The 26,575-nt window shown below is 47.5% G+C and overlaps 1 protein-coding gene across 12 annotated transcripts in view; it reads left to right on the forward strand.

Annotated features, from left to right (window-relative positions):
• TIAM1 (TIAM Rac1 associated GEF 1) overlaps positions 1–26,575 on the forward strand; it is a 381,203-nt gene that overhangs the window by 343,293 nt on the left and 11,335 nt on the right. For 5 of the 12 annotated variants that reach the window (XM_045085165.1, XM_045085166.1, XM_045085158.1 and 2 more), the window contains 9 exons: positions 6,262–6,441; positions 7,361–7,429; positions 7,752–7,877; positions 12,900–13,008; positions 16,899–17,078; positions 17,175–17,293; positions 22,074–22,182; positions 24,097–24,138; positions 26,425–26,483. In XM_045085165.1, coding sequence (XP_044941100.1) covers positions 6,262–6,441; positions 7,361–7,429; positions 7,752–7,877; positions 12,900–13,008; positions 16,899–17,078; positions 17,175–17,293; positions 22,074–22,182; positions 24,097–24,138; positions 26,425–26,483 — 993 coding nt within the window. Of the gene's footprint in view, positions 1–525; positions 788–6,261; positions 6,442–7,360; positions 7,430–7,751; positions 7,878–12,899; positions 13,009–16,898; positions 17,079–17,174; positions 17,294–22,073; positions 22,183–24,096; positions 24,171–26,424; positions 26,484–26,575 lie in introns of those variants that run through there. The other 7 variants (XM_004757495.3, XM_045085163.1, XR_006608160.1 and 4 more) reach the window with 6 other exon arrangements.

Genomic DNA, 26,575 nt, shown 5'->3' on the forward strand with positions numbered 1-26,575 from the left:
TGTGATTTTGTTTTCCACTTAGCAAATGTATTAGAATAATTTTCAGAACATTTCCATTCAGAAAGCCATCTTTCTTTCTTTTTCATCCAAATTGGGATTGTCTCAGAAATGCCTGCTTTTAGTAACAAAGCATTAGCGGAAAATGTGAAAACATAAACTGTTCCAAAAAAAAATAAAGCGTGTTTTGATTTTAGTTAATGTTATGTTATTTTCCTTAGCGCCTGCTCCCGACTCAGCGAGGGGTGTCTTCCAAGTTGTCGGAGCTGGCGGGGGTTAGTAGCCCTGTGCAGTGGCATGACGCTGGCCAATCAGCTGATCTCGGTCCGCAGAGCAGAGACGCTCCCATCCTGGGCAGGCTTTTTCTGCTTTGTGTTCTGGTCTCTTTTGGTCCTCCCTTTCTGGAACTTTTGTTGGTGAGCCCGGTGACATCAAAGCATGAATTCTTGTCCATGAGTTAGCCTTTGACACCATCCCAGAGGCCACTGCTGGGAGGGAGGGCGGGCGGGGGTGGGGGTGCTCTGCGGGGCCGCTGTCCTGTCCCTGTTGAGATGCGGCAGGAGCCGGCACGGGCTCTCTGTACGAGAGGATGCTCCCTTGGGGACTGGAAGGCGTTTGGCGCTCTCGGGGTATTTTAAGAAACTTCTGCTTCTGTGCGGAACACGTCAGGTGGTAGGATTACCATGAGAATATATTCCTGACGATGTCTGCCCTGTGGAAAATAAAGCGCAAGCCCAGGATCGAAAACAATGACAAGTCCGGTGACTCTGTGTATCAGACCCTTCATCTGGTGAGCACGTTTGAATTCTGTGTTGCTGACCTTGTGTGTGTGACGACTTTCCAGCTGAATTGCTTTCCAGTCCAGAGGAGGGTGATTATACGTGTCCCGCTTCCCCCTGATTGCTTCCTTTTACCTTCCGGATCCCCTTGTTGATAAAGGATAGATAGTTTAGCGCGGGGGGGGGGGGTGGGCATCGGCCGTTGGCATGAAGTCGAATTTGCCTAGAACCTTCACGTTTGTCTCTTTCTTCATTCTTAAATGGCATAAAGATGGATGATGTATTTCTGAAACTGAGGAATACTTCTGCTTTCTTTTGGTGGTTGAGATTTCGAGTGTGTTTGTATGATGTGTGCAGCAGATCTCCCCGATCCCTGCCCCAGCCTGGGTCTCCTGAATGGTCAGCTGGCATTTCTGGAAGGAGGATGTTCACCGTGGCCTCCTAGAAAGTTTTAAGTGTTTTTGACTTTATTTCTGCTTACTTGAGAAGGAGACGGGGTTAGAAGTGTTGGCTCAGGGGTTGTGTTCATGGTTTAACGTCCGCTGACTTGGATTGTACATGTCAGTCCCCAGAGTAAATGCTGAGTCCCTGGTCAGAAAATCTGGTGGGTTAATGACAAGGAATAATTCAACCAAACCCAAAGAAACTTTTTAGTGGTTCAGTATGAATATTGGAGTCTGTCTACCATTCGATTTTGTATCATAATGAAGCTTGGAATTTGGCAGTGAGTACACCTGATGCACCCAACTAAGGCTTCGTCCTTCTCAGATGCTTCTTCTTCAGCGTCTGTTCCAAAGGAGACCAGAGAAGGGGTTGGAAAATGTAGGCAGTGGTCTCTGAAATTAATAGAAAACATGACTTTGGTGTTTGGCTCCCACAAAGCTTAAGTAGAGGTTTTAAGAATTGAGGCCACTCTGGCCCCTTTTTAAATCTGTGGGATGTGTTAAATCGGTCAGACTTAAAGGACAGTTTTAGAACTCTGAACTCATCTCGGGATAGAAATTGCCTTTAGTGGTTGCATAACAGGAAACCTTTAAACAGCTGGGTAGCTTGAGTCAATAGTGTGTCCTTAAAGGCTCCCCCCCCTTTTGTACTTTCTTTTCATCTTCCACAGGAAGAAAGCAATATTATAAACACGGAGCTTCACGCTGGCCTCAGTAAAGTGGCCCATTTCCTCCTGTAATCGTGTACTCTTCTCTGCGCGTCGGTGGGATCATTCTTAGGCCTGACCGTGGAAGGGCCCCACTACCTCGAATGGTTTTAAAGTGGCAGCCCTCGAGGACCCGAAAGTGCTTTTCTGTTTCCAGGGTGACCGATGGCTGTCCTCCCGTGGTGAGAGGTTTGCACTTCTCCCATGACAGAAGCCTGGACCGTCTCCTCTTTCTCAGCAGCATTTCGCGGTCTGCCCCAGTTCCAGGAAACTTGGCTTTGAGGAGTGTGTGGAGAACCTCCCACGGCAGCCACCTTTCTAGGCATCTCAGGCTGCAGAGCTCAGTGGAGAATAAAGAGGACAGCCAGAAGGCTTTGCCACCGAGTTGGGGGGGAGAGCCCTGCGCCCCTCCTATGCCAGGCTACCCAGAGAAGGTCTCCGCGGGTCTTGATGCAAAAAAGTCTGGCCACAGTATATAGGGCCAGTTGGGACTTACAAGGTGGGGCCACCACAGGTAAAATCTCTGCATTGGTGCTATTCTAGAAGCAACCCTGCATTTCCTACTTCCTTCATACTTCCTTCCTGCACCTCATAGTTCCTTCCAGGGATGTTTTTTGGGGTAATAGTTTAGTAAGGCAGAATTCTCAAACCTGATGACATCATTGTAATGGTTTCCAAGTAAAAATTTCATTAAGAGCCTTGCAAAACATGCTGTGACAGTATGCATTATAGCTTAGAATTCTTTTATTCTTTATTTAAATGACGTGTGATTGAGAATGAGGAGATTATGTCCCTGCTAAGATTCCGTGTGTGTTCCTTGGAGAGTTTAATACCTTGGGGAACAGGGTTGCCCGTGTTGAGACTGCTTTGCCTCATCTCCATGTAAGAGAGCCCCTGGCTAACTTTATCCTGACTTTAGGATGTGTCTAATAAGGAACGGTTGGCTAAGGCTTTGAACTCTAAAAAGAGGGTTTCAGGGAATTTGGGGTTGTCCCTGGGATGCTCAGTTATAGGTTGCTTTTCCTACACTCCAGAACTTGGCTCAGAGAGGGAGAACGATGAGCAGGCTGGGTGTTTGCGAATGAGGTTGGGTAGGACGTGGTTTAGGTTTAGAGCACGAAAGCCCTAGCCCACATCCCACTGACCTCTAGCTGTCCCCTTGGGCTGCTTAATGAACATAAGGACGCCGGGCCTTGGAAGTGGTGAACTTCACACAAAGTCAGAAACTCTACTCACACTCTTACACTTGGAAACCTCAGAGCACTAATGGTGAGACAAGAGGGAATGAAAACCTAGAACATCCATCCCATACTTTCCACTGTTAAACACAGATACAGGTGAGGATGACAGCAGGTCAGGGTGATGAGAATTAGGAGCGCAAAGAGAAGCATCTTCTGGAATTTCCTGCCTTTGCTGTGTGCGTGAGTCTTCAGATTGTAACTTTGGCCCATCCTGAAAGTATGGGGGATCCTTTGTGTACGGCGTGAAGGCATTAGATTTCCCAAGACAACTTGTCGAAATGATAATACCGTAAAAAGGCATATCGTGTCTCCAATGGGAATGATGTGGCGGATTTATTTATCACGAGGAGCAGCTTTGATGTTCATCTGCGTATACAGATGACGAGAAAAGTATTGTGTAACTGAAGGTGCCAGTTAGATGTTTGTTGTGTTAGGTTCCTTCTCAGGATGTGGCATTGAAGCCATAAAGGACAGCTGGACAAAGCTGGGGGCCAGGGCTGTCAGTTGTCAGTCATTCTCATCGGCTGTCCGTGGGATTTTCGTTCTGGGGAGGGTGACCCCCCACCCCAACCATCATCCTGTCTATGTTATAATGCAGTGACCTATTGTAGTTATCACTGGATCATTTAAAAGATGTGTGAGCATTTTTGTTACGGGTCACAGGTCTTCCGTGCCTGTGGAATTTGTAAGACAGAGCCACGTGTCACCGTATGTTTAAGAGTGACAAGCTAGTAGAATACTAACATAACTAAGTACAACTGGTTGATTTCTACAGCAACAAGCTTCGATGAAATTCTTTTTTAGCAGCCTTATTGAGATAGAATTCATGTATCATACAATTCAGCCCATTTTGGTGGGTGTTTTTGTTAGCCACCAAAGGGAGAATTCTGTGTGGGGATGTACAACGTCTGGAACGCTGACTCCATGGACAACAGTGATCAGTGCCCCTGAGAGGTGACTAAAACCTTCTGGTGCATAGACTACGGTTAGTGCTAGCAACGCAGAAGCTGCGATCCTTGTAAGAGAACTGAAACAGGCGCGCCTGGGCGGAATGGTTGGTTGAGCATCTGCCTCTTGGTTTCAGCTCGGGTCATGATCTCGGGGTCCTGGGATTGAGCCCCGCATCAGATTCCATGTTGCATGAGGCTCTCCCACCGTCTTCCTCTGCCCCTCCCCCCAATAAATAAATAAATCTTAAAAAAAAAAGACAGGGGCACCTGGGTGGCTCAGTGGGTTAAAGCCTCTGCTTTCAGCTCAGGTCATGGTCCCAGGGTCTTGGGATCAAGCCCCACATCGGGCTCTCTGCTTGGCAGGGAGCCTGCTTCCTCCTCTCTCTCTGCCTGCCTCTCTGCCTGCTTGTGGTCTCTATCTGTCAAATAAATAAATAAAATCTTTAAAAAAAAAAAAAAAGACAAAGAAATAACCATTGGGGCATCTGGGTGGCTCAGAAGGTTAAGCCTCTGCCTTCGGCTCGGGTCATGGTCCCAGGGTCCTGGGATCGAGTCCCGCATCGGGCTCTCTGCTTGGTGGGGAGCCTGCTTCCCCCTCTCTCTCTGCCTGCCTCTCTCCCTCCTTGTGATCTCTGTCAAATAAATAAATAAAATCTTTAAAAGAAAAGAAAGAAAGAAAGAAAGAGCCGTTATGTGGATTTGGGTCCTGGCTCTCCTCCTTGCTGTCATGGCATTGTTGTGAATGCGTCTTTGTTAGGTTCTGATTTCCCAAGTCCTTGTACTGCCTTGGTTCCAGGCTCTGTTCCCTTTGAGATGTGCCACAGAGGGGAAGGCATGTTAACGTCGCTGCCTTTTTCCTCTGTGATTAAGGGATTGCCCCCCTCGGATTTCCCTTGGTTTTAGCCCCTCTGCTCTGCCTAATGCCGGCCCTGACTTTCGGCTCTGGGCAGCAACTGCTGTTTTGGGGAGGATGTTCTCCTGTTCTTCCCGGGGGAGGCGGGTGGGGGAAGAAGTAATTCTTCGCAGCCGTGTTTGCTGGGAATGCTCTGTGCGTGGGGATGGGTTAGATGGTGAAAGTGAGGGAGAGGAGGTGAGCAGGCAGCCTGCCTTCAGAGAACTATCCAGCGAGCATCTGTAGGGTGGTACATTTGGGCAAAGAGTAATCAACTAGATTTTGGGCCATAAAATGGTGCACTGGGATGTCCGCCAGGTGTTTGCTGTATGCAGACTCGAGGACTCAGGCTCCAGGACTAATTCCTCGGGGTTTTCAGCAGCCTGCCTTGGAGAACTCTTTTGCATAACTGGAAAGTGGCAATTTTAGAATCCTAGAACCCGAAACTTCTACCTGAGTCATCCTGGACAGAGATTCGGTGGAGGCTGAGCTCCCCGACTGAAGTCTTGTTCAGGGCCCCACAGCTTTTATTTCCAGAGAGAGGAGGTATCTTTCTGCTTAGAGAAGCTGGAGAGACAGAAACTGGGTTTCGGGTTTTTTTTTTTTTTTTCTTCTTAAAATATATCAGGCTCTACCGTTATCTAGAAAGTTGCCTTCGGGCCAGTTTTTAACAAAGCCAGAAAGAATCTTAGCTTCCAAAATCATTTTCCACCATTGCAAAATAAGTATAGTTTACTTAAGTGGGGACTGTGATAATTAGCCTTGTATCTGGGGTGAAATGCGTTTGATTTTTCGGTATCTCCATCTCCTTATTGTAAGCTTCTTGCAGGGTATTTATGAATACAGGCTTTGGTCCACAGTGCCTGGTTCAAATCCCAGCTCTGCCATTTTCGAACTCTGCAAGAGCTGTGCAATCTCAGATGAGTTGCTTAACCTCTCTGGGCCTCCTTTGTCTCAGCTGTTTCACAGGAATGCTAAGAGCCCTTACTTACCGTGTGGGAGGATTAAATACATCAGACAAGTGGCTGGCATGTGGTGAGCACTCAGATTATGTCAGCAATTGTCCTGATGGGTGTTTTGAGCGTTCAGTGAGCTCTCCTATGTGTGGAACCTTCTGGGGGAAGGCGCGATGGAATTCACGTGTGGCGGCTCATTAACCAGGAAGGACCCCTTTAGGCGGAACAGATGTCAGCTGGGTCTCTCTCCTGAGAGGTAACTTCGTCTGCCTTGCCTTTTAAACTGTGCTCTGAAGAGCACGGAACAGGTGGCCGCGTTCTGCCGCAGTCTGCATGAGATGAACCCCTCTGACCCCAGCCCATCTCCCCAGGACGCCACCGGGCCTCAGCTGGCCACCATGAGGCAGCTCACGGACGCCGACAAGCTGCGCAAGGTGATCTGTGAGCTCCTGGAGACGGAGCGCACCTACGTGAAAGTACGTCTAGCCGGCCCACCCTCCCTCCCCGCAGGGTCCTTTTGAAGGAGGGGCGTGGGTTACGCTGTGTTTGGGCTCCTGGGGAATCTGGCGTTTCTTCTGAACGTTTCGGATCTCCCGCGTCATAAGGAAGCACATCAATTCTTAGAGCAATTCCTTGACATTTGTAATTGATCGACCGGGAAGCGAGATGATGGTGACTATTCCGTGAGCCTCTGACCTTTCTAAATCTGTTGTTGAGCTAATACTACAATTGAATTTAGGTTTTGAAAGATTTAAAGGTATTATTTTCGGTATCTAAGTTGAGTCTAGGCAGAAGGCTGTTTTCCTTTAATTCTGCCTTGTGTTCAGGTATTTAGTTGTATTCCTGTAACTACGTAAGTTATTCCTGTGTAATTCGTAATGTCTATGTGATACATATAACTAATAATGCATGCTTTCTACATACATTATAATGCATACATTGTAATACATTCCTAGGACTGTAATAATTATCTATTCCTGAAACTATGTAATATACTTATAGGTCACAACAGTGTGATCTGTTTTTAATGATTTAATGGTCTTGAACTCAGGGGTGAGCAAATTCTGGCCCTGAGGCCAAATCCAGCGTCCTGCCTGTTTTGACAAATAAAGTTTTATTAGAACACAGCCCCACACATTCATTATGTGTTGTCTGTGCTGTAACAGGAAGCAGTTTCCCTGTTACAGCAGCAGAATAACACAGTTGTGACAGAGGCCACGTGACCTGCAGAGTCAGAAAATGTTCCCGAAAAGCTTGGCTCACTCCTGCTTTAAGGAAACTGAATGACCTAATGACTGTAATGCTAGCATTTGGGACATAGTCTGTTTTTTTTTAATCCTTTATTTTCCTGCTAGTCTTTTAGAGATGCTAATGAGCTATCCTTTCGACCCCTAGGACTTAAACTGTCTCATGGAGAGATACCTAAAACCTCTTCAAAAAGAAACTTTCCTCACCCAAGATGAGGTATGGTGGAAATTGTCTTAACTTTGTGTGTCGTGCTGCAGCCTGACTTGGTGAAGAGGAAGGAATGGGGAACACGTGCAGGATTGAAAACCCTGGGAATTCTCTCAGTTGTGATAACTAGATCAGATGGTTGCGAGTGACGCTCTTGGCTTGTACCCTGAGAGTAAGGAGCATCACCACCCCCTGCCCTGCCCCCCCCCCACCATGGGGCTCATGATCTTAACTGCGATGTAGTGATAGAGAAACTTCGACATCAGAAGCAGATAAGGTTTCTGAACACCAGTGAAATACGGGGTGGCTTAAATTCTTCTTCATTTTCCAGCTTGATGTGCTCTTTGGAAATCTAACCGAAATGGTGGAGTTTCAAGTAGAATTTCTGAAAACTCTAGAAGATGGAGTGAGACTGGTACCCGATTTGGAAAAGCTTGAGAAAGTCGATCAGTTCAAGGTAAGTCCTCTAATGGATGTCAGGCTGCCTCCTCCTGTCATGGGAGGATTATTCTGTAGGTCAAGTGGAACCTCCGAGAACACATCGCGGGGGGCAGAGGCTCTCTCTGGTACGTTCTTGTGCTCATGGTGTTGGGTCTTCATTGGACCTCCGGTGGGGTCTGTTCCTGAGGGAATTCTGAGATGGGAACCTTGTCTGGCTAAGGTGACACTGGAACTCACGGGAAACTGATGCCCCTGCTGGCTTCTGCTCTGGAAGGTAGACCAACCTTGACCTTTTGTTCAGTTGACGTGCGGCCCTTTAATTCTTGCTATTAGCAGATGAGACTAGCACCCTCGGTTTCCCGGTAAACAAGTTAATTTATCATGTTCTGGAAAACTTTGCCTAATGGAAATGCGTATCATGATCCAGGAGGGAGACAGTCTTCAGCACACAGTGTCCTCAGAGCGCTAATGAGGATTTATGGCTGGTACCTCAGTGAGGATGCTTAGAGCTTACTTCCCCCTCCTTGGCTGGCTCTCCTTCATCACAGATACTTCCTGTGGTGCGCCTCCAACCGACAGAGCTCATCGACCCACACACAGTGGTGGTGGTTTCTCATATAGTTTAAAAGAAAAACAAAACAAAACACAAAAAATCAGATTAATTCAGATGTCAGGAGCTCTTTGTTACCACAGATTAGAGTAGTTTGCATTCTGGAATTCTCTGCAAGTGCAGTCGGGCAACGTATGCTCTTTTTTTTTAACGTGGCATCCTTTACTTGATGGAGTCGGGCCATGTTCCATCCATGTGGCTGCATATGTGGCTCCGTGGTATCCCACCGAGAGAGGGAGTATGCTTTATGGCCCTTTCACCTTTCCTGGGCATTTGGGTTGTTTTCATTTTGGGGCAGTTACAAGTAAAGCTGCTACGCAGATTTGTGTATAAATGCTAATGGATATCTGTTTTCCTTTGGCCACGTATGTAGGAGGGTGGCAGTTGGATCACGTGATTATACCAGTGCGCATTCCCACCAACAGTTCTGTCTCACCCTCCTGAGGTCATGGTCCCTTTTTATAATTTTAGTCATTCCACTGGGAATATAGGGCACCTCATCGTAGCTTTCATTTTGATTTCTATTAGGACACAATGACGAGCATCTTCTAATGTGCTAATTAGCCTTTAATACACCCTCTTTGGTGAAGCGTCTGTTCAGATCATTTGCCCGTCGACTGTTGGTTGGCTGTTTTCTTACTATGAGTCTTGCGAATTCTTTCTGTGTTCTGAATATAACTCCTTTACCAGAACCAGGATTTGGAATTATCGTGTCGTACTGTGTCACTCAAAGATCGGAAACTTCAGATTTCGATGAAGTCCAGTTTTTCGACTTTTTCTTTTTTGAGTCATACTTTGGGCGCCATGTCTGTGAAACTTTTGCCTGAACCTGGGTCCTAAGGAGTTCCTCCTTTTTTCCTCCCATAAGCTTTGTAGGTTGGGCATGTGCATTTCGGCCTGCGATCTGTCGTGAATTAAATTCGTTAGGGTGCGATGTTGGAATCGGAGTTCTCTTTTTTCCATATGGATGTCTGACTTTTCTTGTGCTTTTTGTCGAAATGACTATCCTTTGTCTTCTTCCACTGTATTAATTTTGCAGTGGTGTCGGACTCAGGTTCAGTTGTCTATATATGTGGGACCCCCCCATAGACGTCATAGACTTCGACCTCTCCTAGAGCTTGCCAAAATCAGGCTGGGTGCGGTTAGCACACACGTTTAGGGACTGAGCTGAAGGCTGCTCTCTGTATGCTTTTGTGTGTCACAGCCTCTCTGCAAAGAAGCTGTTCAGTACACACACCCACGTGCAGACACTTAGCATAAGAATATATATACACTTAGATATTTTTATTTGGAGATAATTTGAGACTTAGGGAAAGGTTGCAAGAATAGTCCGAAGAATTTCTGGATATCCTTCACCCAGATTTCCCAAACATGAATATTGGGCCACGTTTATTTCTTTATTTTCCTGTCTTTGGTGTGCAAGTATATGTGTGTGTGTGTGTGTGTATGTAATATAATTTTTTCCTCGAACTGTTGAAGAGTTTAGTTGTGGGAATAATACCCCCCCTTTTTTTTAAGATTTTATTTATTTATTTGACAGACAGAGATCACAAGTAGGCAGAGAGGCAGGAACAGAGAGAGAGAGGAGGGAGCAGGCTCCCCACGGAGCAGAGATCCCAATGCAGGGCTCAATCCCAGGACCCTGGAATCATGACCTGAGCCGAAGGCAGAGGCTTTAACCCACTGAGCCACCCAGGCGCCCCTCATAATACCCCTTTAATCCTAATTACTGCATCCAGTTCATTTCCTGTGTGCTTAAGTGCTACTTGGATGAGTGCCTTTTCTCCCCTCTTCATATTAAAGGTGTTAATCGTTCCATTTGAATACAGTTTGGTTGGCTGGTTTCTGCTTATAATGATCATATATGTTTTCTAAATGAGTACATTCATTAGGACAGTTACAAATTGTGACAAGGGTCGGTAATTTGTTAGTTAATTAGAAAGTTGCTTAGCGAGGGTCGTAATAAAAATGGATACATTCCAGGCATTCCTTGAAACGTTTGTTTGTTTGACGATTTTATTTATTTGAGAAAGAGGATGAGCAGGAGGAGAGGCAGAGGGAGGGGGAGAAGCAGGCTCCCCACTGAGCAGGGAGCCCAATGTGGGGCTCGAACCCAGGACATTGAGATCATCAGCTGAGCCACCCAGACGTCCTGTGACACTTGGTTGTACTCTGAGACCTCTAACATTGAATATATTCACTTAGCAGTCTCCTGCTGTGGGGCTGGTGGTTTGGGTTTAGTTCTGGTTAATCCCTTAAGGAGAGTTAGGGAGACAGAACTTGATGTGGACATGGCTGCATTATGAGCAGGGTTGTTCGGGGAGAGACTGGTACCTGGATTCTCGTGGTGAGCTCTTTCTAAAGGGTCGCAGTTCTAAATTCCACTCGAGTAGGACTCTTCTCGCTGACCTTCACTGTCCTGGTTTATGGCTACACCTGACAGTTTCCCTTCTGTCTGTAAGGCAAGACAAGTATCGTCATGGCCCAGGGGCTTATTTCTAGCACATCTGAGTTGGCTTCTGGAATTGTCTGCGTCTCCTCTGAAAACTATGCCTGCTGTTTGCGTCATCCTACTTAGTTTAAATCCTGATTGTATATTTGGCCAAAAATATAAAAAGTCATTAAAATATTCAAACTGTGGGATGTCTGGGTGGCTCAGTCAGTTAAGCATCTGCCTGCGGCTCAGGTCATGTTCCCAGGGCCCTGGGATTGAGCCCCGCACCAGGCTCCCTGCTCAGTGGGGAGTCTCCTTCTCCCTCTGCCTGTCTCTGTCTCTCTCCCTCTCTCTAACAAATAAATAAAAATATTTTTAAAAAAATATTCAAACTGTGTTGCTTAGAACATTAGTCCTAAGGCAGTATTAGAAAAAAAGAATTAGTTCTGAGGGTCAAGTTTTGATAAAATATCCCCTTGGAGATTTGCATTGTCCATCAGCCAGGGAGAGTGTCTGTGACATTCTCTGGAAATACAGTCTTTGTGGATAAACCCCTCATACCTGTGCACACTTTGTGTCCTGAGAGCATTTTTTAAGGCCAGAAGAATAAATGAATACCTTAATTATGTTTATCTGTTGGCTGCCTGTATGGTTAAGCCCTAGCTAAGTAGGAAGTTAAACAAATGGCCTAATACAGTTAATGTGAGGCATTAAAGTTAGAGCTTTTTCTTCATCTTTTCTTGTTGAATTATCGAGTGTGTCTCGAGGCATCAGTGCCCCCGGCAGAGTCACACTGTCCCTGCTGGGACCCTCTCAGCCAGGGTGGTGAGGTTGGGAGGGGGTGAGGCTTGAAAGGGAGAGGAGGAGATGTAGAACGTGTAGGTCTCTCGTTACCCATTCTGGGTGGTTCCAAAGAAACTTTTTGTTTCGGTAGACGGTCTATCAGAATTCTGTGCATCGTGTGTTAGAAAAATTGCACATTGAAATCCAAAACTTTTTTCTTGGAATTTCACTTTTAATTCTAATCAGTCATGTGCTCTCTCTCTCTCTGAACAAGACTAGATCAGTGTGAAACATAAAGGATATTTTTCTGAGACTAGTATATATATATTTGGGTATATGTGTATATATATATATATATATATATATATATATAAATGTGTAGGATACAGAGCATCCTTAGGCATGTTAAATTCTAGGTTTTTTATGTTTTTAAATTGTTTTAAATTCTGAGGGTTTTTTTTGTTTTTTGTTTTTTTTTGAGAGAGAGCAAGTGCAGACAGGAGCAGAGGGAGAGGGAAAGAGAGAATCTCAGGCCAACTTTGCACTGAGCTGGGAGCCTGACGGGGGGCAGGATCCCAGGAGCCTGAGATCATGACCTGAGCCAAAATCAAGAGTCAGCTCAGGTGTCCCAAGGCACATTAAATTCTAATAGATCCTTTTGAGGCAGAGGTGTGGGCTGGGATAACCTGACTCACTCCCAGAGTCAGGCGTGTTTCTCCCAATCTCACCTACTCCATGCTAGGATATGGAGCGGTGTTGGAGACAGCAGAGTTAGTGACCGGGGATGTGTGTCTTCTAATTTTGGGGTGTATGCATTTCCTGTCTCTACTTGGTGTGTCACTTCGACCTCCCAGCAGGAGCTAATGAGAGATTGCAGGAGCGTTCTGCCTTTTTCCAAAATGCCATCGATATTTTCTCATTAACATTCATACATCCCAGCTGGGGCATTTAAAGACCCAAGGCTGGAAAAGCAGTGACATCTCCAGCGTAATTAGCGCGAAGGCCAGCTCCGGCACCGAGCGCGAACACGTCAGCCCTCAGCCTTTCCCGCAGGCAGTTTCAGGCCATCGGTGAGCAGAGTGAGTCTGTGACAGGTGTGAATGGTGCTGATCTGTGGGGAGGGTCAGGCACACGTGAGCCCCCCGTGTCCTGCTGATATTTCCAGATGAGGATGAACGTGAACTAACTGCGGTTTTTCTCGTTAAATCCAGAAAGTGCTGTTCTCTCTGGGGGGATCCTTTCTGTATTACGCTGACCGCTTCAAGCTCTATAGTGCCTTCTGCGCCAGCCACACGAAGGTCCCCAAGGTGCTGGTGAAAGGTAGGCGGGTGAGGACTGGGTGGCGGGTGAGGACTGGGTGGCGGGTGGGTGTATCTGGTGTAATTCACATCGCTATGGCTGGCAGCGCCAGGGGCGTTTGGACAGAGATCCAGGAGTCATGCCAGATAGTTCCTCAAATAAGGGTACTGAGAAGTGACATGCACGACTGTCTTTTTTTTTTTTTTTTTTTAAAGTAAACTCTGTGCCCATCACGGGGTTCGGACTCACAACCTCTGAGATAGGGAGTTGTACACTCTACTGACTGGGCCAGACACGCACCCTGACATCTTGAACTAGCCGTCTTGTCAATAATTAATTAATTAACTAATTAATTTTTAAAAGATTTGAAAGAGGAGCAGAGGGAGAGGGAGAAACAGATTCCCCCCTGAGCAGGGAGCCCAGTGCAGGACTCCATCCCAGGCTCCCTGGGTTGTGACCTGAGTGGAAGAGCCACCCCGGCACCCCTTGTCAGTTTTCTTGTAATGCAAGTTTTGACTAAGCTATCTGGGGCCAGAATTAAGGGGTCATTATGTTGCAATTATGCAAAAACAGGGGTGGGTGGGCTTTAGAAATTCCCTGCTTGATTCCTAATTTTCGCTCATTTCCTTATAACATTGCACACTTCATATATATTTTGGTGGCATTCCATCTTTCCCGCAACTTTTTTTTTTTTTTTTAAGATTTTATTTGATAGACCGAGAGAGAGCTCAAGCAGGGGGAGTGGGAGAGGGAGAAGCAGGCTCCCTCTAAACAGGGGGACCACATGGGCCGATCCTAGGACGCTGGGATCACGACCTGAGCTGAAGGCAGCTGCTTAACCGACTGAGCCCCCCAGGTGCCCCTTTCCGTCACCTACTTTTGTTGCTAGCTGTGTGATATTAACCCCCGCCCTCGACTTGCAGTTCTGTTTTGCCTAGAACAGAATAGGGTTTTAAATTGGCAGGGTCCTTTCCCTCAGTGTTCTGGAGAGATGATGGATCATTCTGAGAGCCTCCAGGAAGCTGTTTTGCTTCCCTAGTTCACATATGATGTTGGTGATAGGTAAATGGATTAAAAAACAAATAAACAAAAAATCCAGCCAGTTTCTCTGGGAAACAGTCTAACTAGTAGAAAGTTGGTTTGCAGAGACTCTCTGGAAATCAGCCTGCTTGGTCTTGATTTTGTTTTTGTTTTAAAGATTTTATTTATTTATTTGACAGACAGAGATCACAAGTAGGCAGAGAGGCAGGCAGAGAGAGAGGGAGAGAGGGAGAAGTAGGCTCCCCAGTAAGCAGAGAACCCGATTCCGAACTTGATCCCAGGACCCTGGGATCATGACCTGAGCCGAAGGCAGCAGCTTAACACACTGAGCCAGCCTGCTCGGTCTTAACACTTCCCTCTGGCCATCACACGCACAGCTCCTGATCCTGTCCCTGAGTACGCAAATAATTGATACATGTTATGCTTTCCTGCCAGAGAGAATGAGCTTGACTTATTTTAAAACCTATTAAGGAAATATTAGTACAATGCAGGACTGGATAACAGAAGAGCCTGCCCCCGATAATGATACTTCATGGCAGAGTCAGTTCATGCAACAGAATCTCCTCCAGCCCAGAAATCCAAAGGGCGCCTGGGAGTCTCCTTGTCCTGTTCTCTGGCCCAGACAGCGTCTTCACATGCGCCGTATTGGTCCTGTCGCTCTGTGCACACGTTTCTTTTTAAACTTCAACTGGACGCCAATGGGTAGGAGATCATTAATGTAACAACTTCAGGGCACTTTGCTCTGCTGTAAAATTATATATGCGTGACAGTCCTTAGAGCAATTTGTGTTCTTTTTAATCACTCAGTAGATTAAAGGCTTCCCCTATAGGTTTTTCTTAATTCAATAACATGGAGAGTTTTTTGCACCTGAAAAACATTATCGTGTCTTTCCGAATGATTCCATAAAACACGAGGCATGACCTACATTTTTCTAATGGCCAGATGTGCCAAGAGGGTGATGAGAACGCTTTGAGAACAGAAAGTACCCGACTCTGACTCTTAATGGGCTCACAGCGAGGCTGGATCGGAGGGACACTCCATTAGCTCACCAGGGGCTGAGAACCGTGCCCTCTTTAGTTCTGGCGTGACATGTGGTTGATGGCTTCAGTGCTCATGGCCGTATTTCTGGGCATGTGGACTGTGGATGGATTCCTGCGCCCCTGGCAGATGTGGACGCACACCGGGCCGTCCCACAGAAGCTACGGCGTCCCTGTGCGTCGGCTCAGGGCTGGGCCTCATTTCCCTGACACGTAGGCCATTCATTCCCAGTGTCCTTTTCTCTTCACACATTTCTTCTTTGAAAGGAAGAGAAATGGTGGCTGAACCCCAGGAGGCTGGTTCCTCTGAATGGTGCTTAACGAGGATGAAAAGACGGTGGTCTTTATGAAGCCGCCTTCCCGTGATGGCTGTTTTAAAGATAGGATAATCATTTTACAATTCACGATGTCCTTTGACCCCGTCTTCTGGTCTTGGCTCACACTGCTTGTCCCCGGAGATGGAAATACATTTTTATCAGAAGCTTTTGAAAACACGTACGTAGGCCTGCTGTTGGGTCACTTGGACACGTTGGCCTTAAACCATGCCCCCCCCTTTCTGGTACTTAGTCCCTTTTCCGTCCACCATTTCTTGCACCTGGAAAGCATTAATTAGCTTTGTCTTCCTAAGTCCCCACTGGTGGCCACCTCTCTGCTTCTCTAGGGACCCACAACTCCCCAGGGCTGCTTTTCAGCCCAGCTGGGACCCACAGAAAAACCGGGCTGGTGAGGGAAGGGCTCCCGGAGTTTTATGAGGTCAGGTGTACATTTCCCTGGGAGAGAACTCCGCAGTCCTGGGCAGGAGGGCCCGCCCTGCAGATGCTAAGAGTGGGTAGCCCTGAATTAACATAGAACAGATCTGAAAAGGCGTTCACTGTAGGAGGGCCAACCCTGCCCCACTTCCCAGAGCCCCCGAGCATGCTGCTTCTGGTTTGTGCTTTCTTTTTTCTTTTTCCCCCTCCTGTCTTTTTTCCAAAAAAAAAAAAAAAAAAAAAAAAAAAAAAGGCCCTGCCAACAATGAAAGGCTTGAAAGAGACAGAGAAAACCAGGGTAAAGAGTGTTTTAAAAAATGCAGGCTTTCAGATACGGGAAACCAACGGATCCGAAGACAATGGCCATTGAAAAGATAGTTTGTTCCTTGCAGCTCCCACGAGGAAGGGGCATGACGTGCCCCATGGGGCCCCATGGGAAAGTGCCAGGGCCAGTTAGGAAGCAGAAGGAGCCGGGGGAAGACGTGGGCGACTTTACTGCGGTTGTTGGGAGAAGGCAGGAGCAAGGCACAGTGGGTGGATTTAGGATTGGGTCATTTCAGTGGACTCTGGGATATCGGGGCTGGTCCAGGTGGTTTGGTACCGGGCCTGAGTAGGGCAGGGCCCAGTGGCCCAGAGTGAGAGAGCCCACTAGAAGAGGTCAGGGGGTGGGGCTCCAGATCGCTTGGTTTGCATCTGAAAGGTGTGCTCCCAGGCCAGTCCTTTACCACCTCTAGGAACTGGAAGCCCTAGGAGGAGGGTTCTTAGTCCCAGAGTCTGTAAGGCCCCTGATGTCAAAATATCAGAATACAAAGTCGCTCTTAGTCCAAGGAGGCTTAACAGCAGCCCCTGAAAACCCGCAGTGTGTAGGATTCACAAACCCTGTGATCCCTTTACTCAAACCCTGTATTGCCCCCAAATAAATAAGGCTCTTCCAGTCGTCTCCCTGAGGCCCCCACCTTCCGTCTCCCCGCAGCCCACTCTCCACTCAGTTCTGGGGAAGGTGCCCCCAGAATAAGTGAGGGGTAGAGGGAGGAGGGGGGCATTTCGGGGTTCCGCCCCGACAGCCTGTGTTTCTCTCTTCCAGCCAAGACGGACCCGGCTTTCAAGGCGTTCTTAGACGCCCAGAACCCGAAACAGCAGCACTCGGCCACCCTCGAGTCTTACCTCATCAAGCCCATCCAGAGGATCCTCAAGTACCCACTTCTGCTGAAGGAGCTCTTCGCCCTGACGGACGCGGAGAGCGAGGAGCACTACCATCTGGACGGTGAGCCCCGGGCCCCGAGCTCCGCCCCCCTCGCGCGCGTCTCCAGCGAGGAGCCTCGAGATCTAGCCTTTCCGTTTCCTGCCCGTTTTCTTCCAGTGGCCATCAAGACCATGAACAAGGTTGCAAGTCATATCAATGAAATGCAGAAAATTCATGAGGAATTTGGGGCTGTGTTCGACCAGCTCATTGCAGAGCAGACTGGTGAGAAGAAAGAGGTAAGGACACCTGCTTCTCAGGACTCCCAGCAGCAAAGCTGGGTTGGTTTCACTGTTGTTGGTTTTTTTGTTTGTTTTTTTTTTTTTTGAAGGTGTTATTTGTAAGTAAAATGGTTATGAAGCTATGGTTTCTGTTGGTGGAACTTTTGTCGTTTATTCAAGGCTGCAGGTGGATTTTTTTCCTGAGCTGAATTATTTCCTGATAGAGGAACTGTGTTTCTGCGTCTCACCGCTTCCCCCTCGGGACCTCTGGTTCTGTTCAGTGTGAGCTTGAACTTCCAGACATAGCTGGGGCCGCTTCTACAAGCACCGGAAAAGGTCAAAGCTACATCCCTGGAAATTAGAACAAGGCTTGGCATATAGTAGGTGCTCAGTCAATATTTGCTGAATGAGTGACCGTTTCCAATAACTTCCAGAAATCTTTTTTTTTCTTTTCAAGTCTTACCTAAAAACCTACTTAGAAGAAACAGTGACAGGAACGATACACTTGAGAAAAACTTAGAGCCAACCCTGAGTAGTGCCCGAGTCAATGAGAAGACGTCCCAGGACCCTGGGATCGTGACCTGAGCAAATAAAAGTTCTGCTAATACTGAGATGACTCCGAGGGCAAGGCATAGTACCTGGTAACATTCCTCACTGCCTCTGGACATTCAACTGGAGTATGCTCCTCGGGTTTTGCTTTCTGCCTTTAAAGAAAAACTAAAGGAGAAAAGCCAGGCGGAGACCAAGCAGAAAACACTCCTGCTGGGGTAAAGGGGGAGAGTTAAAGGCGAGGGAGTGGGGGATGCTTGATTGTTTAGTCCAGCTGAGAGAAGAATGGCCTCGTCTTCAAGGTATACAGGGTTCCCATCCAGGCTCATTTTTATGTCCTCAGGGAAGCAAAACAAGTTTTCAGACTGCTCCAAGATAGTTTTCAGAGACAGCTAAAATCTTGGCATCTCCTCTAGACATAAGATCGAACACATATTAAGAAATTTATTTTACTCCCTCTCTGGAGGGAGCCAGGCAGATGTCCTAAGGGTTTGTTGGAAAGGTGGGAACCGCACAGGTATGTTTATGAAGGGAAGAAATATGGCGAGGGTTTGTGAACGGAGGCACGCTGGTTTCTCCCCAGTGGGAGGAAGTCGGTCAGGTCGGTGCCTGACCGGACATCCGCCGTCTGCACCTTGTAGAGAGTTTCTGGAGGTGCCCAGATGCCGTGTGGAGGGCTGGGCCTTCAGGCCTGGGAGGGTGTCCTCCAGAGGACGCGTCATTCTCTGCGGACGCACGATTTATTTTTTTCTGCTGCTGTGGCAGGCAGAACACAAAGTCTGCTCTCAGTCTACCTGACAGATGCTTTCATCAGCCAAGGAGGGCGGGAAAGGTGGGCGCTACGCCTCTGGAAAGGTGGCTGGAGAGCTCCGTATGGAGTTCTCATTTTATAAAACTTCTGTGAGAAGAAGAACATGGGATGCTTCTGAAAGGGCAAAACAACAGAAACAGGCAAGAAGCAAAAAAAAAAGACCATTCTCCATCTCAAAACAAAGAACTTAACCACTCTTCATGTTTGGGTGTTTATTTTGATTAAAAAGTTATATATCCACATATGCTTGAAAGTTATAGTATACCTTGTTTTTTTATGTTATTTTATTCAAAAGAATCACTTAAATTATTGTGTAATAGTTCATTGTGTGGCTGAACAATGATTAATTCCGATCGTTGGGTAATTCTCTTGGCTTCATTTATTGACTACGGTGAGTCATCCTGCAAACATTTTTTGTCCTAACACTTCTCCCTCCTGTATTTTAGTTTTTTTCCTTTTGATAGAAGTGAATTTTGTTGAGTCTTGGAAATGAACATTTTCATTTTATTTCATTATACTATTCATTATCTGCCAAACTCGTTTCTGGATTTGAATGACCTTGGGAGCAAAGGGCCATTATGCTAAAGACTAGAAGATGATGTGCACGGTGGATTGCAAAGCATTGAGAAAAAAAGATGAATATGGTTCAAAAGTCAGGAACTGTAAAAGGGACACGGCTTTGGTGAAACTGCCCATTCTCTGAAATGAAATTCTGACCGTCAAGCGAGAAATCTTTCCAGCAAGGAACAAAGAGACCAAGTGCTATACAAACTAGCCTCCTGTGAGCTGAAATTTTGTAAAAAGAAATGTGCAAAAATTGGAAGGAGGGACTTTTGACTGCCTACCAGTGTTAAAAGGAAAATCCTATCTCAGTATTCTGACGACCAGAGCCCAGAAAGATCGAGGCTTGGAAAAAGATGCGGAACACGGCAACAGGAGATTGTGTTTTCACACCGTAAGAAGAATAAGGAAGAAATAGGTCCCCAAGGGGGGCGGGGCAGAGGCATCACAGCCAAAGACGATTGATCTCTCAGGCAGAAGGACTTAGTTTCCACGCAGTCCCTCTTTGAGAATGGTCTTGCAGCCGGAAAGGATAGAACGTCTTGATTTCACAAACACAAAACCCCGGGGAGAATGGCTTCCAGGGAACTAGTGCGCAGGTCAGTTACAGTTCTGTCACACTGCTTGCAGCGTAAGTTGGAACAATCATGGAAACCTGGAGGTAGGCAGGTCACGTGTCCAGATTTTCACAAAGGTGATTCCTGATCATTGTAGTTCCCTTTTAATGGCAATATCCAGTAAAAACCTAGAATGGATATATGAATGGTGTGTAAACAGTTACAGATAGGAACAGTTGAAACGGTTGAAACGGTAACATTCCAGGGATGGCGGTACCTGATCTCTCATCAGCCAACTTCCCTGCAGGCAGATACGTTCGCAGAGAACAAAGCGGGTTAGGAAACACCGTGTGATGAAGCTAGGCCTTCAACCTGCTAGTCCGTGGCAAACCCTGGGGAGCTAGACTGGATTGCACAGATCATTCCTTTTGCTTAGGTAGGAGGAGAAAAGGCCTCAAAAAAGAAGGGTTCAAAAGACCTGGTATAGCAGGGCATCCCAGACCCCTAAGCAGAACTTAGTCTTCGGTTTGGGCAGAAGATTCAACAGTCTGTGGAAGGCCACGGGAAGGCACTGTTGGCGGGAAGGGTGGCCCTGGCCCCTTCTTTCGTTTGCATGTGGAAACTTGAGGGAAACCATGTGGGCTGGAACGGGATCAGTCCATTGTTAGAAGGAAACAAACAACATCTTCCCATGCCCTACAACAAACACAGGTGTGTTCTATTGAACACAACTAGGCTTAGGCATGCCCTTTCCACAGCTGGAAGGGGGAGCTCACTCAGGAGGGCTGGTGGAAACTTGTTAAGCCAAGCGCATGGCCCAGGGCCCGGTGACCAAGCCCAGAGTCATCAGGGATTTGCCTGGTCGAGTGGGAGGTGCTCGAAAAATCACACAGCAGACCCAGAATTTGTGTTGGAAGGAAGAAGTAGAGTTTGGATAAACATCTGCTCTAGTGACCTTTTCATGACTTTTAAAGACTCACCGCTAAGCCTGGGGCCCAGAATGGTGGTACTGGGAAGCTGACTTCTGTGTATAGTAAGCACCCCATGTGGATGCTTGGGGCACGGGTGGTAGAGATGTTACAGTTTCCTTAGCTGATACTGTCCTGGAAGGTTGGTTGGCTGGTTATTTTCTATGTCCGGGCAAACTAATACAATGGCTGAACTTTTTTTTATTTTTTTTTTTAACCCTTGGCTATCCTGCTAATAACACAGGTCAGTAATAGAGTAATTAAAAGCCTAACGACTCATCAGTCACGACAAGGATGGCAACACCAGTGCACTTTGTACTGCTGGAGCCACGTGGCCAGCATCGGATGGTGTCTGGCTTAATGCCTCAGGAGGGGCACTGCCAAGTGGCCCTGGGTTCGTTGGAGGGCTGCTCGGTCGCCGCTGTATCTAGAAACCCCATCAGGGCATATGCAGCAGAACGACCCAGATCCTTGTGCCTTTTAGAACCTCAACATCAAAGTTTAATATCTGAAATGCTGTGTTGAGCTTGATTCCTGCGACTGCAGAGCCTACCAATCACTTACCGTATTTACCAGTGGGTGGACCACGGTCTCTGATGGTTACAGAGCCTTGTTCTCTGATGTGGTTGCCCTGAGAGCAGGTCAGAGACCAGATGATCCCCCCAACGGCAAGTGGGCTGCTGAGTAGGGAGAAGGAGGAGACGTGGGCCCTGGACTCCGGAGAGAAAGACAGACGGGGCTGTCGAGAGGCATAGGCACTGGGTTACTGTGCAGGCGTGTCTGGATGGCTTTCCAGAAGGACTCACCGGGACAGGCTGGCCACCGGACCTTACGGTTTCTGCGGATCCCAGAGCACAGGCTGCACACACTCCTCAGTTGGCTTCTCTCTCCCTCCTCAAAAGTGAAACAAAATCTTTAGACAGAGCTGGAAGAAGAAAAAAATAATCGATTCCACTGCTTCCTGGAAAAAACTGTGGCTCCGAGGGGATTTAAACTCCCAGGCGGAAAGGCCTGGTTTTCTGGGGCAGATCTCAGTGATGGACGGCTGCTCGCTTCTTCTTCGGAAACTCTCTCCGTTTGAACACAGACCGATGCCGAATTCGGAGACGAGTTTTGGCAGATTTACTGTGTGTGAATTTGGGGGCGGACCCGGTTTCTCTACCTCTTTGCCATTTTATTCTTGAAATTCTTGTAGACAAATGTGGGATAAAGGAGAAAAGATAGTGATCAGATGTTTTTAAGGACAATGTTTTCATGAAGTAAGATTGACATCAGCCTGCCAGATTTGAAAACGTGAAAATCGGTCTGTTTCTGCAGCACCCGGTAAGGTTTGCCCTGTCCCTGTTTTTCAGGTTGCAGACCTAAGCATGGGGGACCTGCTTTTGCACACCACAGTGATCTGGCCAAACCCGCCAGCCTCCCTGGGAAAGTGGAAAAAGGAGCCAGAATTGGCAGCCTTTGGTACGTATCAGAACAGGGTTGGGGCATCTGGGTGGCTCGTCAGTTAAGCATCTGACTCTTGATTTTGGCTCAGGTCATGATCTCAGTGTTGTGAGATCGAGCCCTGTGTTGGGTATGGAGCCTGCTTAAGATTTTCTCCCTCTCTCTCTGCCCCTCCCTGCTTGCTCTCTCTCTCTCTCAAAAACAAAATAATAATAATAATAACAACAACAACAGGGTTGGTAGGGGGTAGCACAGAGAGGGAAGCTGGGCTTACTTTGCAAAATAAGAACATTTCTTTCTCAAGACCCAGTTTATTAACGTTAACTTCATTTCAGTTATCTGAATCGGTCTCCTGCCCCGGCCACTAGCGTGTCCAAAATAGTGAATGAAAACTTCCAGGTCCACATGGCCAGTGTGACCACCCCGTCCCATAGGAGGGAGGGAATGGCCTTGCCGAGCCTGCCTCGCGAATCACCATGTAGTCAGGGAAAGGTTTTGTTGTTGTCCTCACTGCTCAGAATCTTTTTAAAATAATGGGTTAATAATAATGTTATTAATAATAATTAATAATAAGGAAAACTTGTGTGAGACATGAAGACAACACTGCCTAGTTCTGAGAGATCTGAGCTCTTTCCTGGTCTCTCTGATTCCGCCGTGTAGGTGATATTGGGATTCAGGCAGTCGGTTCGCAGCTGGTTTGTTGGGGCAACACTGGGGCGCCTTGATCACTCGTGAGCTGCTTCTCAATTGTGTGACTACTTCAAGCCAAAGCAGAGATGCTTGTGGATGATTTATTTTTTAATAAACTAGCTAGGCATTTTGAGACAGAAAACTATGGGAATAGCGTGTGTAAAATTCTTCTATGGGACCTGGTTCTGTTTTACATCATGTATTCTGAGAAGACTCTTTGGTTAGGCACTCGATATAAGGGAAATCTAGTATTTTCCATTCTCTTACCTTACCTTGTGTTTCTAGGGGAAAGGGATGGTTGCTCATTGCTTCTTTAATGGAACACATTTTTATTTTCTTTCCCTCACGATGTGAACGGAGTATCCCCAGATGGAACATCCTTGTGGTGTTAAAGTCAGAGTGTTGGAAATCAAGACTGTCGAACTTCCCGTTAGCCCACCCAAGGCTTCGCTGAAAAGCTTAGTGACGTTCCTAACAGTTCCAAAGAGCCGCTAGAGTTGCTGATGCCATTTCCTTAAAAATAACAAAGATGGGTAGACGTGTGCAGGGAAAGCGCGTGACCAGATAGGACATACAAGAAAGGATTGGGATATTGTAACATGTTGGTCGTTTTTGATGGGCGGCTGCTTTCGGTGGGGCTAGGGATAGATTTGTCACCCCGCCCCTGCCACACGTTACCAGTTGTGTCTCTTATATTGTCATTTCTTCTTGGAAGGGCTGGGAGCTTTCAGATGCTTCGTGGTAGGTGGCTTCTGGGAAGTAGGATTCCGAAGTAAATGACCCAAACCGTCTATCTTCTGGTTTCTGATTCTGGGTTACTGAAGAATGGTTCCAGAGTTCCACACTGGAATTTTTCATGACTGTCTCCTGAATTGTACAGATTTCCTGTGGTTAGAAATAAACAGATTTAGGGGTGCCTGGGTGGCTCATACAGCCTTTGGCTCAGGTCTTGATCCTGGGGTCGTGGGATCGAGCCCCACATCGGGCTCCCTCCTCAGCGGGAAGCCTGCTTCTCCCTCTCCCCCAGTTTGTGCTCTCTCTCAATTAAATACATAAAATCTTTTTTTTTTCTTTTTAAAGAAATAAAGAGATTTAAAAGAAGAAAAAATTTGGAAGAAAGGAGGGGTCGACCAACTTTCTCTGTGAAGGCCACGTAGTAAATACTTTCAGGTTCAAGGGCCACGAGGCCATGTGCAGTCAGAGGCGGACAACATATAACCAAGTGGACTTCTGTGTTCACAGGCTGTTCCCAATGGACCGCGGGCCCCAGTCTGCCAACCAGTGGTACAAAGAGTTCCAGAAATGCTGGTTTTGAGGTTTGGGGTTTTACTTGGCTGCTTGCTGCCTAGGCTCTGATAGAGAACAGTGCGCGTTTCACTCTGCGTCACTCTGTTCCCTGCCCCACGGGCTGCTTCCTGGGGTTGGGAGGGTGGGCTGGCTCCCCAGATGGGAGCCCCCAACCCCTGTGCTGGGTGTGAATGGAAGCCGCAGCCCCCAGGCCCTGATCGGTGGTCACACTGCCTGTGGGTCCCACGGGCACCACAGTTAGCGAGGTGAGACGCTCCCGAGGCTCTAGGAGAAGTGGGAAGGATTCAAGCTAGGGTTGTGAGTAAGGGCAGATCGTCCTCACCATGATGAGATGAAATTCTTCGTGGGTTCCCAGTCCATAAAGGTGCCACGTTGGGCCGTTATGGTGGCATGAACAGAGCCTTGGAAACGCCCTTTGAAATCTGGAGTTGTTGTAAGGGAAGCAGATTACCATGGAACCGGCAGCTTTGGGGTTAAAACGTAGTTGTCTCTTGTTTTGATTTAAATCTCTAATCTCAGGAAACAGTGCAGCTTTCTTCTGCAACTGAAATCGATGTATTACGCTCCTAGCACCTTGATATTTGCTTCCAGGACAGCTCATCTGAACTGAATGTTGATCATCATCTCAAAAAAGAAAAAGAGTTTGTCTAGGCTTCCACCTTTTTGGGTATTAGATGATCACCTTCGGGGTGTGGAGGGAGCGCTGGGGTGAGCAGGGGTGCTAGAGTTTTGACTGAGGTCCTGTCTATGACATCAGGACAACACTTGCAGTCAGTTGAGTGAGAATAGCCCCAGGGGGCCAGACAGAGCTTAAGGAGGAGGTGGTTGTAACCCCAGCTGAGGACCACGGTGGCCCTACCACTGTGATGCAAGATGGCTGAGGTCAAGGTCAACTGAGGCAGGCCGGCCGCCTTTTTGGAACCATGGTGGCCACCCCCATTAAGCTGTGGTCCAAGGGATGTGGTGGGTCTTTTGAGACTCAGGTCACTGGACACCCTCTCTCAGGGAGTTCCCTCAGTTTTAAAGGACATGTTGTCCTGGCCATAGTGAGTTCTGCAGGCTTCCTGGTGAGCACACAGGACCTCTTCAGGTACTGGGCTCAGCCTCTGTGCAGAGTTGGTGCAGCCTCCTTGGCCAGTGGAAAATTGGGAGAGGGCGCCTCTCAGTTCATCCTCTGGGATTCTTAAGGGGGCCCAGATACGGGGAGCATGAAGGGCCAGGGTCGATCCAGACTCAGTGGCTAGAGTTGGTTTCTTCACACCTTCAGGTTCTTTTCTGCAGGGGAGGTGAGGAGGCTGACCAATCCTAAAGCAGATGGAAAATGAACCAGACACTTCGGGTTGGTCTCCAGAGGGCCTGGGAGCCTGCCCCACCCTATCCCAAGGAAAAATTTGCTGAACATTTATTCCCTTTGTAGTTCTGGGTCTGGTACACCAGGCGTGCCCCCTCCAGCTGCCATGGGACTGATGGGGCTCCGGCTCTGCCTTGGGCCGGGGCGTGAAGGGGGTTGGAGTCCCTGCCACCCAGGGCCAAGGATGGGCTCGCTCTGCTTCTAGTCCTCTGGGCGCCGCTTCTTCCTCCCCTGGAGCAGGGGTCAGAGTCACCGAGTGGTCACCGTGCTTAGCATTGTTCAAGGAATTCTATGGACTGAGCCTAACTATTGTGTCTCCCCCGTCCCCCAAACACTGGGAGAGTAAACCAACCTACTCCCTCTTTCTAAATGGCTTCCTGTGATTCAGTCTGTTTGGAGGAAGGGCACATGCATTCTGCTCCATAAGCCGATTTTTATTTCTTCGGGTCGGAAAGATGAATTCTGTCTCCCAAACTCTGAGCACTCTGTGCGTGTGTGTGTGTGGTATCAGCTTGTTTGGCGTGTGTCTATGTCACCGTAAACAACATCAGTGTCCTTGATGCTTGCCTGGTTTCCTCTAGCCGCTGACCTAGCACGTCTCTGTGAACTTGTGTATTGCTGGCATTTTTAAACTTGAGATGACACCATAGTAAAACGGCGTTTAATCTGAAAGTTTCCAGTGGGGCGGGAGGGTTTTTTCCATTTATTTGGGCTTTCTGTGTTTTTATGGAACCTGGAAAGTGCCGTCTCAGTAGGCTTGGTGAACGGTTGGAAGGTGGGGTCGGCGTGGGCTCGGCTCACTGCCTTCTCCCGAGCTGTAGTGTCGGTAACCCCACATTAGCGGGGTTCAGGGGAAAGCCCCACCCATGACGTGCTGTAACCGCCTGTGTCTTTTTTTTTTTTTTCCCCAGTCTTCAAAACTGCTGTGGTCCTTGTATATAAAGATGGCTCCAAACAGAAGAAGAAACTTGTAAGAATCTTACTTCCCCCTTGGATCGAAAGGATTTCCTTTTCTATCCGTGTCTCAATTCTGCTTGCATAGTGATCATCCTACGCCTTTGC

The sequence above is a fragment of the Mustela putorius genome, unplaced genomic scaffold, assembly GCF_011764305.1.
Source record: "Mustela putorius furo isolate JIRA1106 unplaced genomic scaffold, ASM1176430v1.1 tig00000832_pilon_pilon_pilon, whole genome shotgun sequence".
In the NCBI taxonomy this organism is placed as follows: Eukaryota; Metazoa; Chordata; class Mammalia; order Carnivora; family Mustelidae; genus Mustela; species Mustela putorius.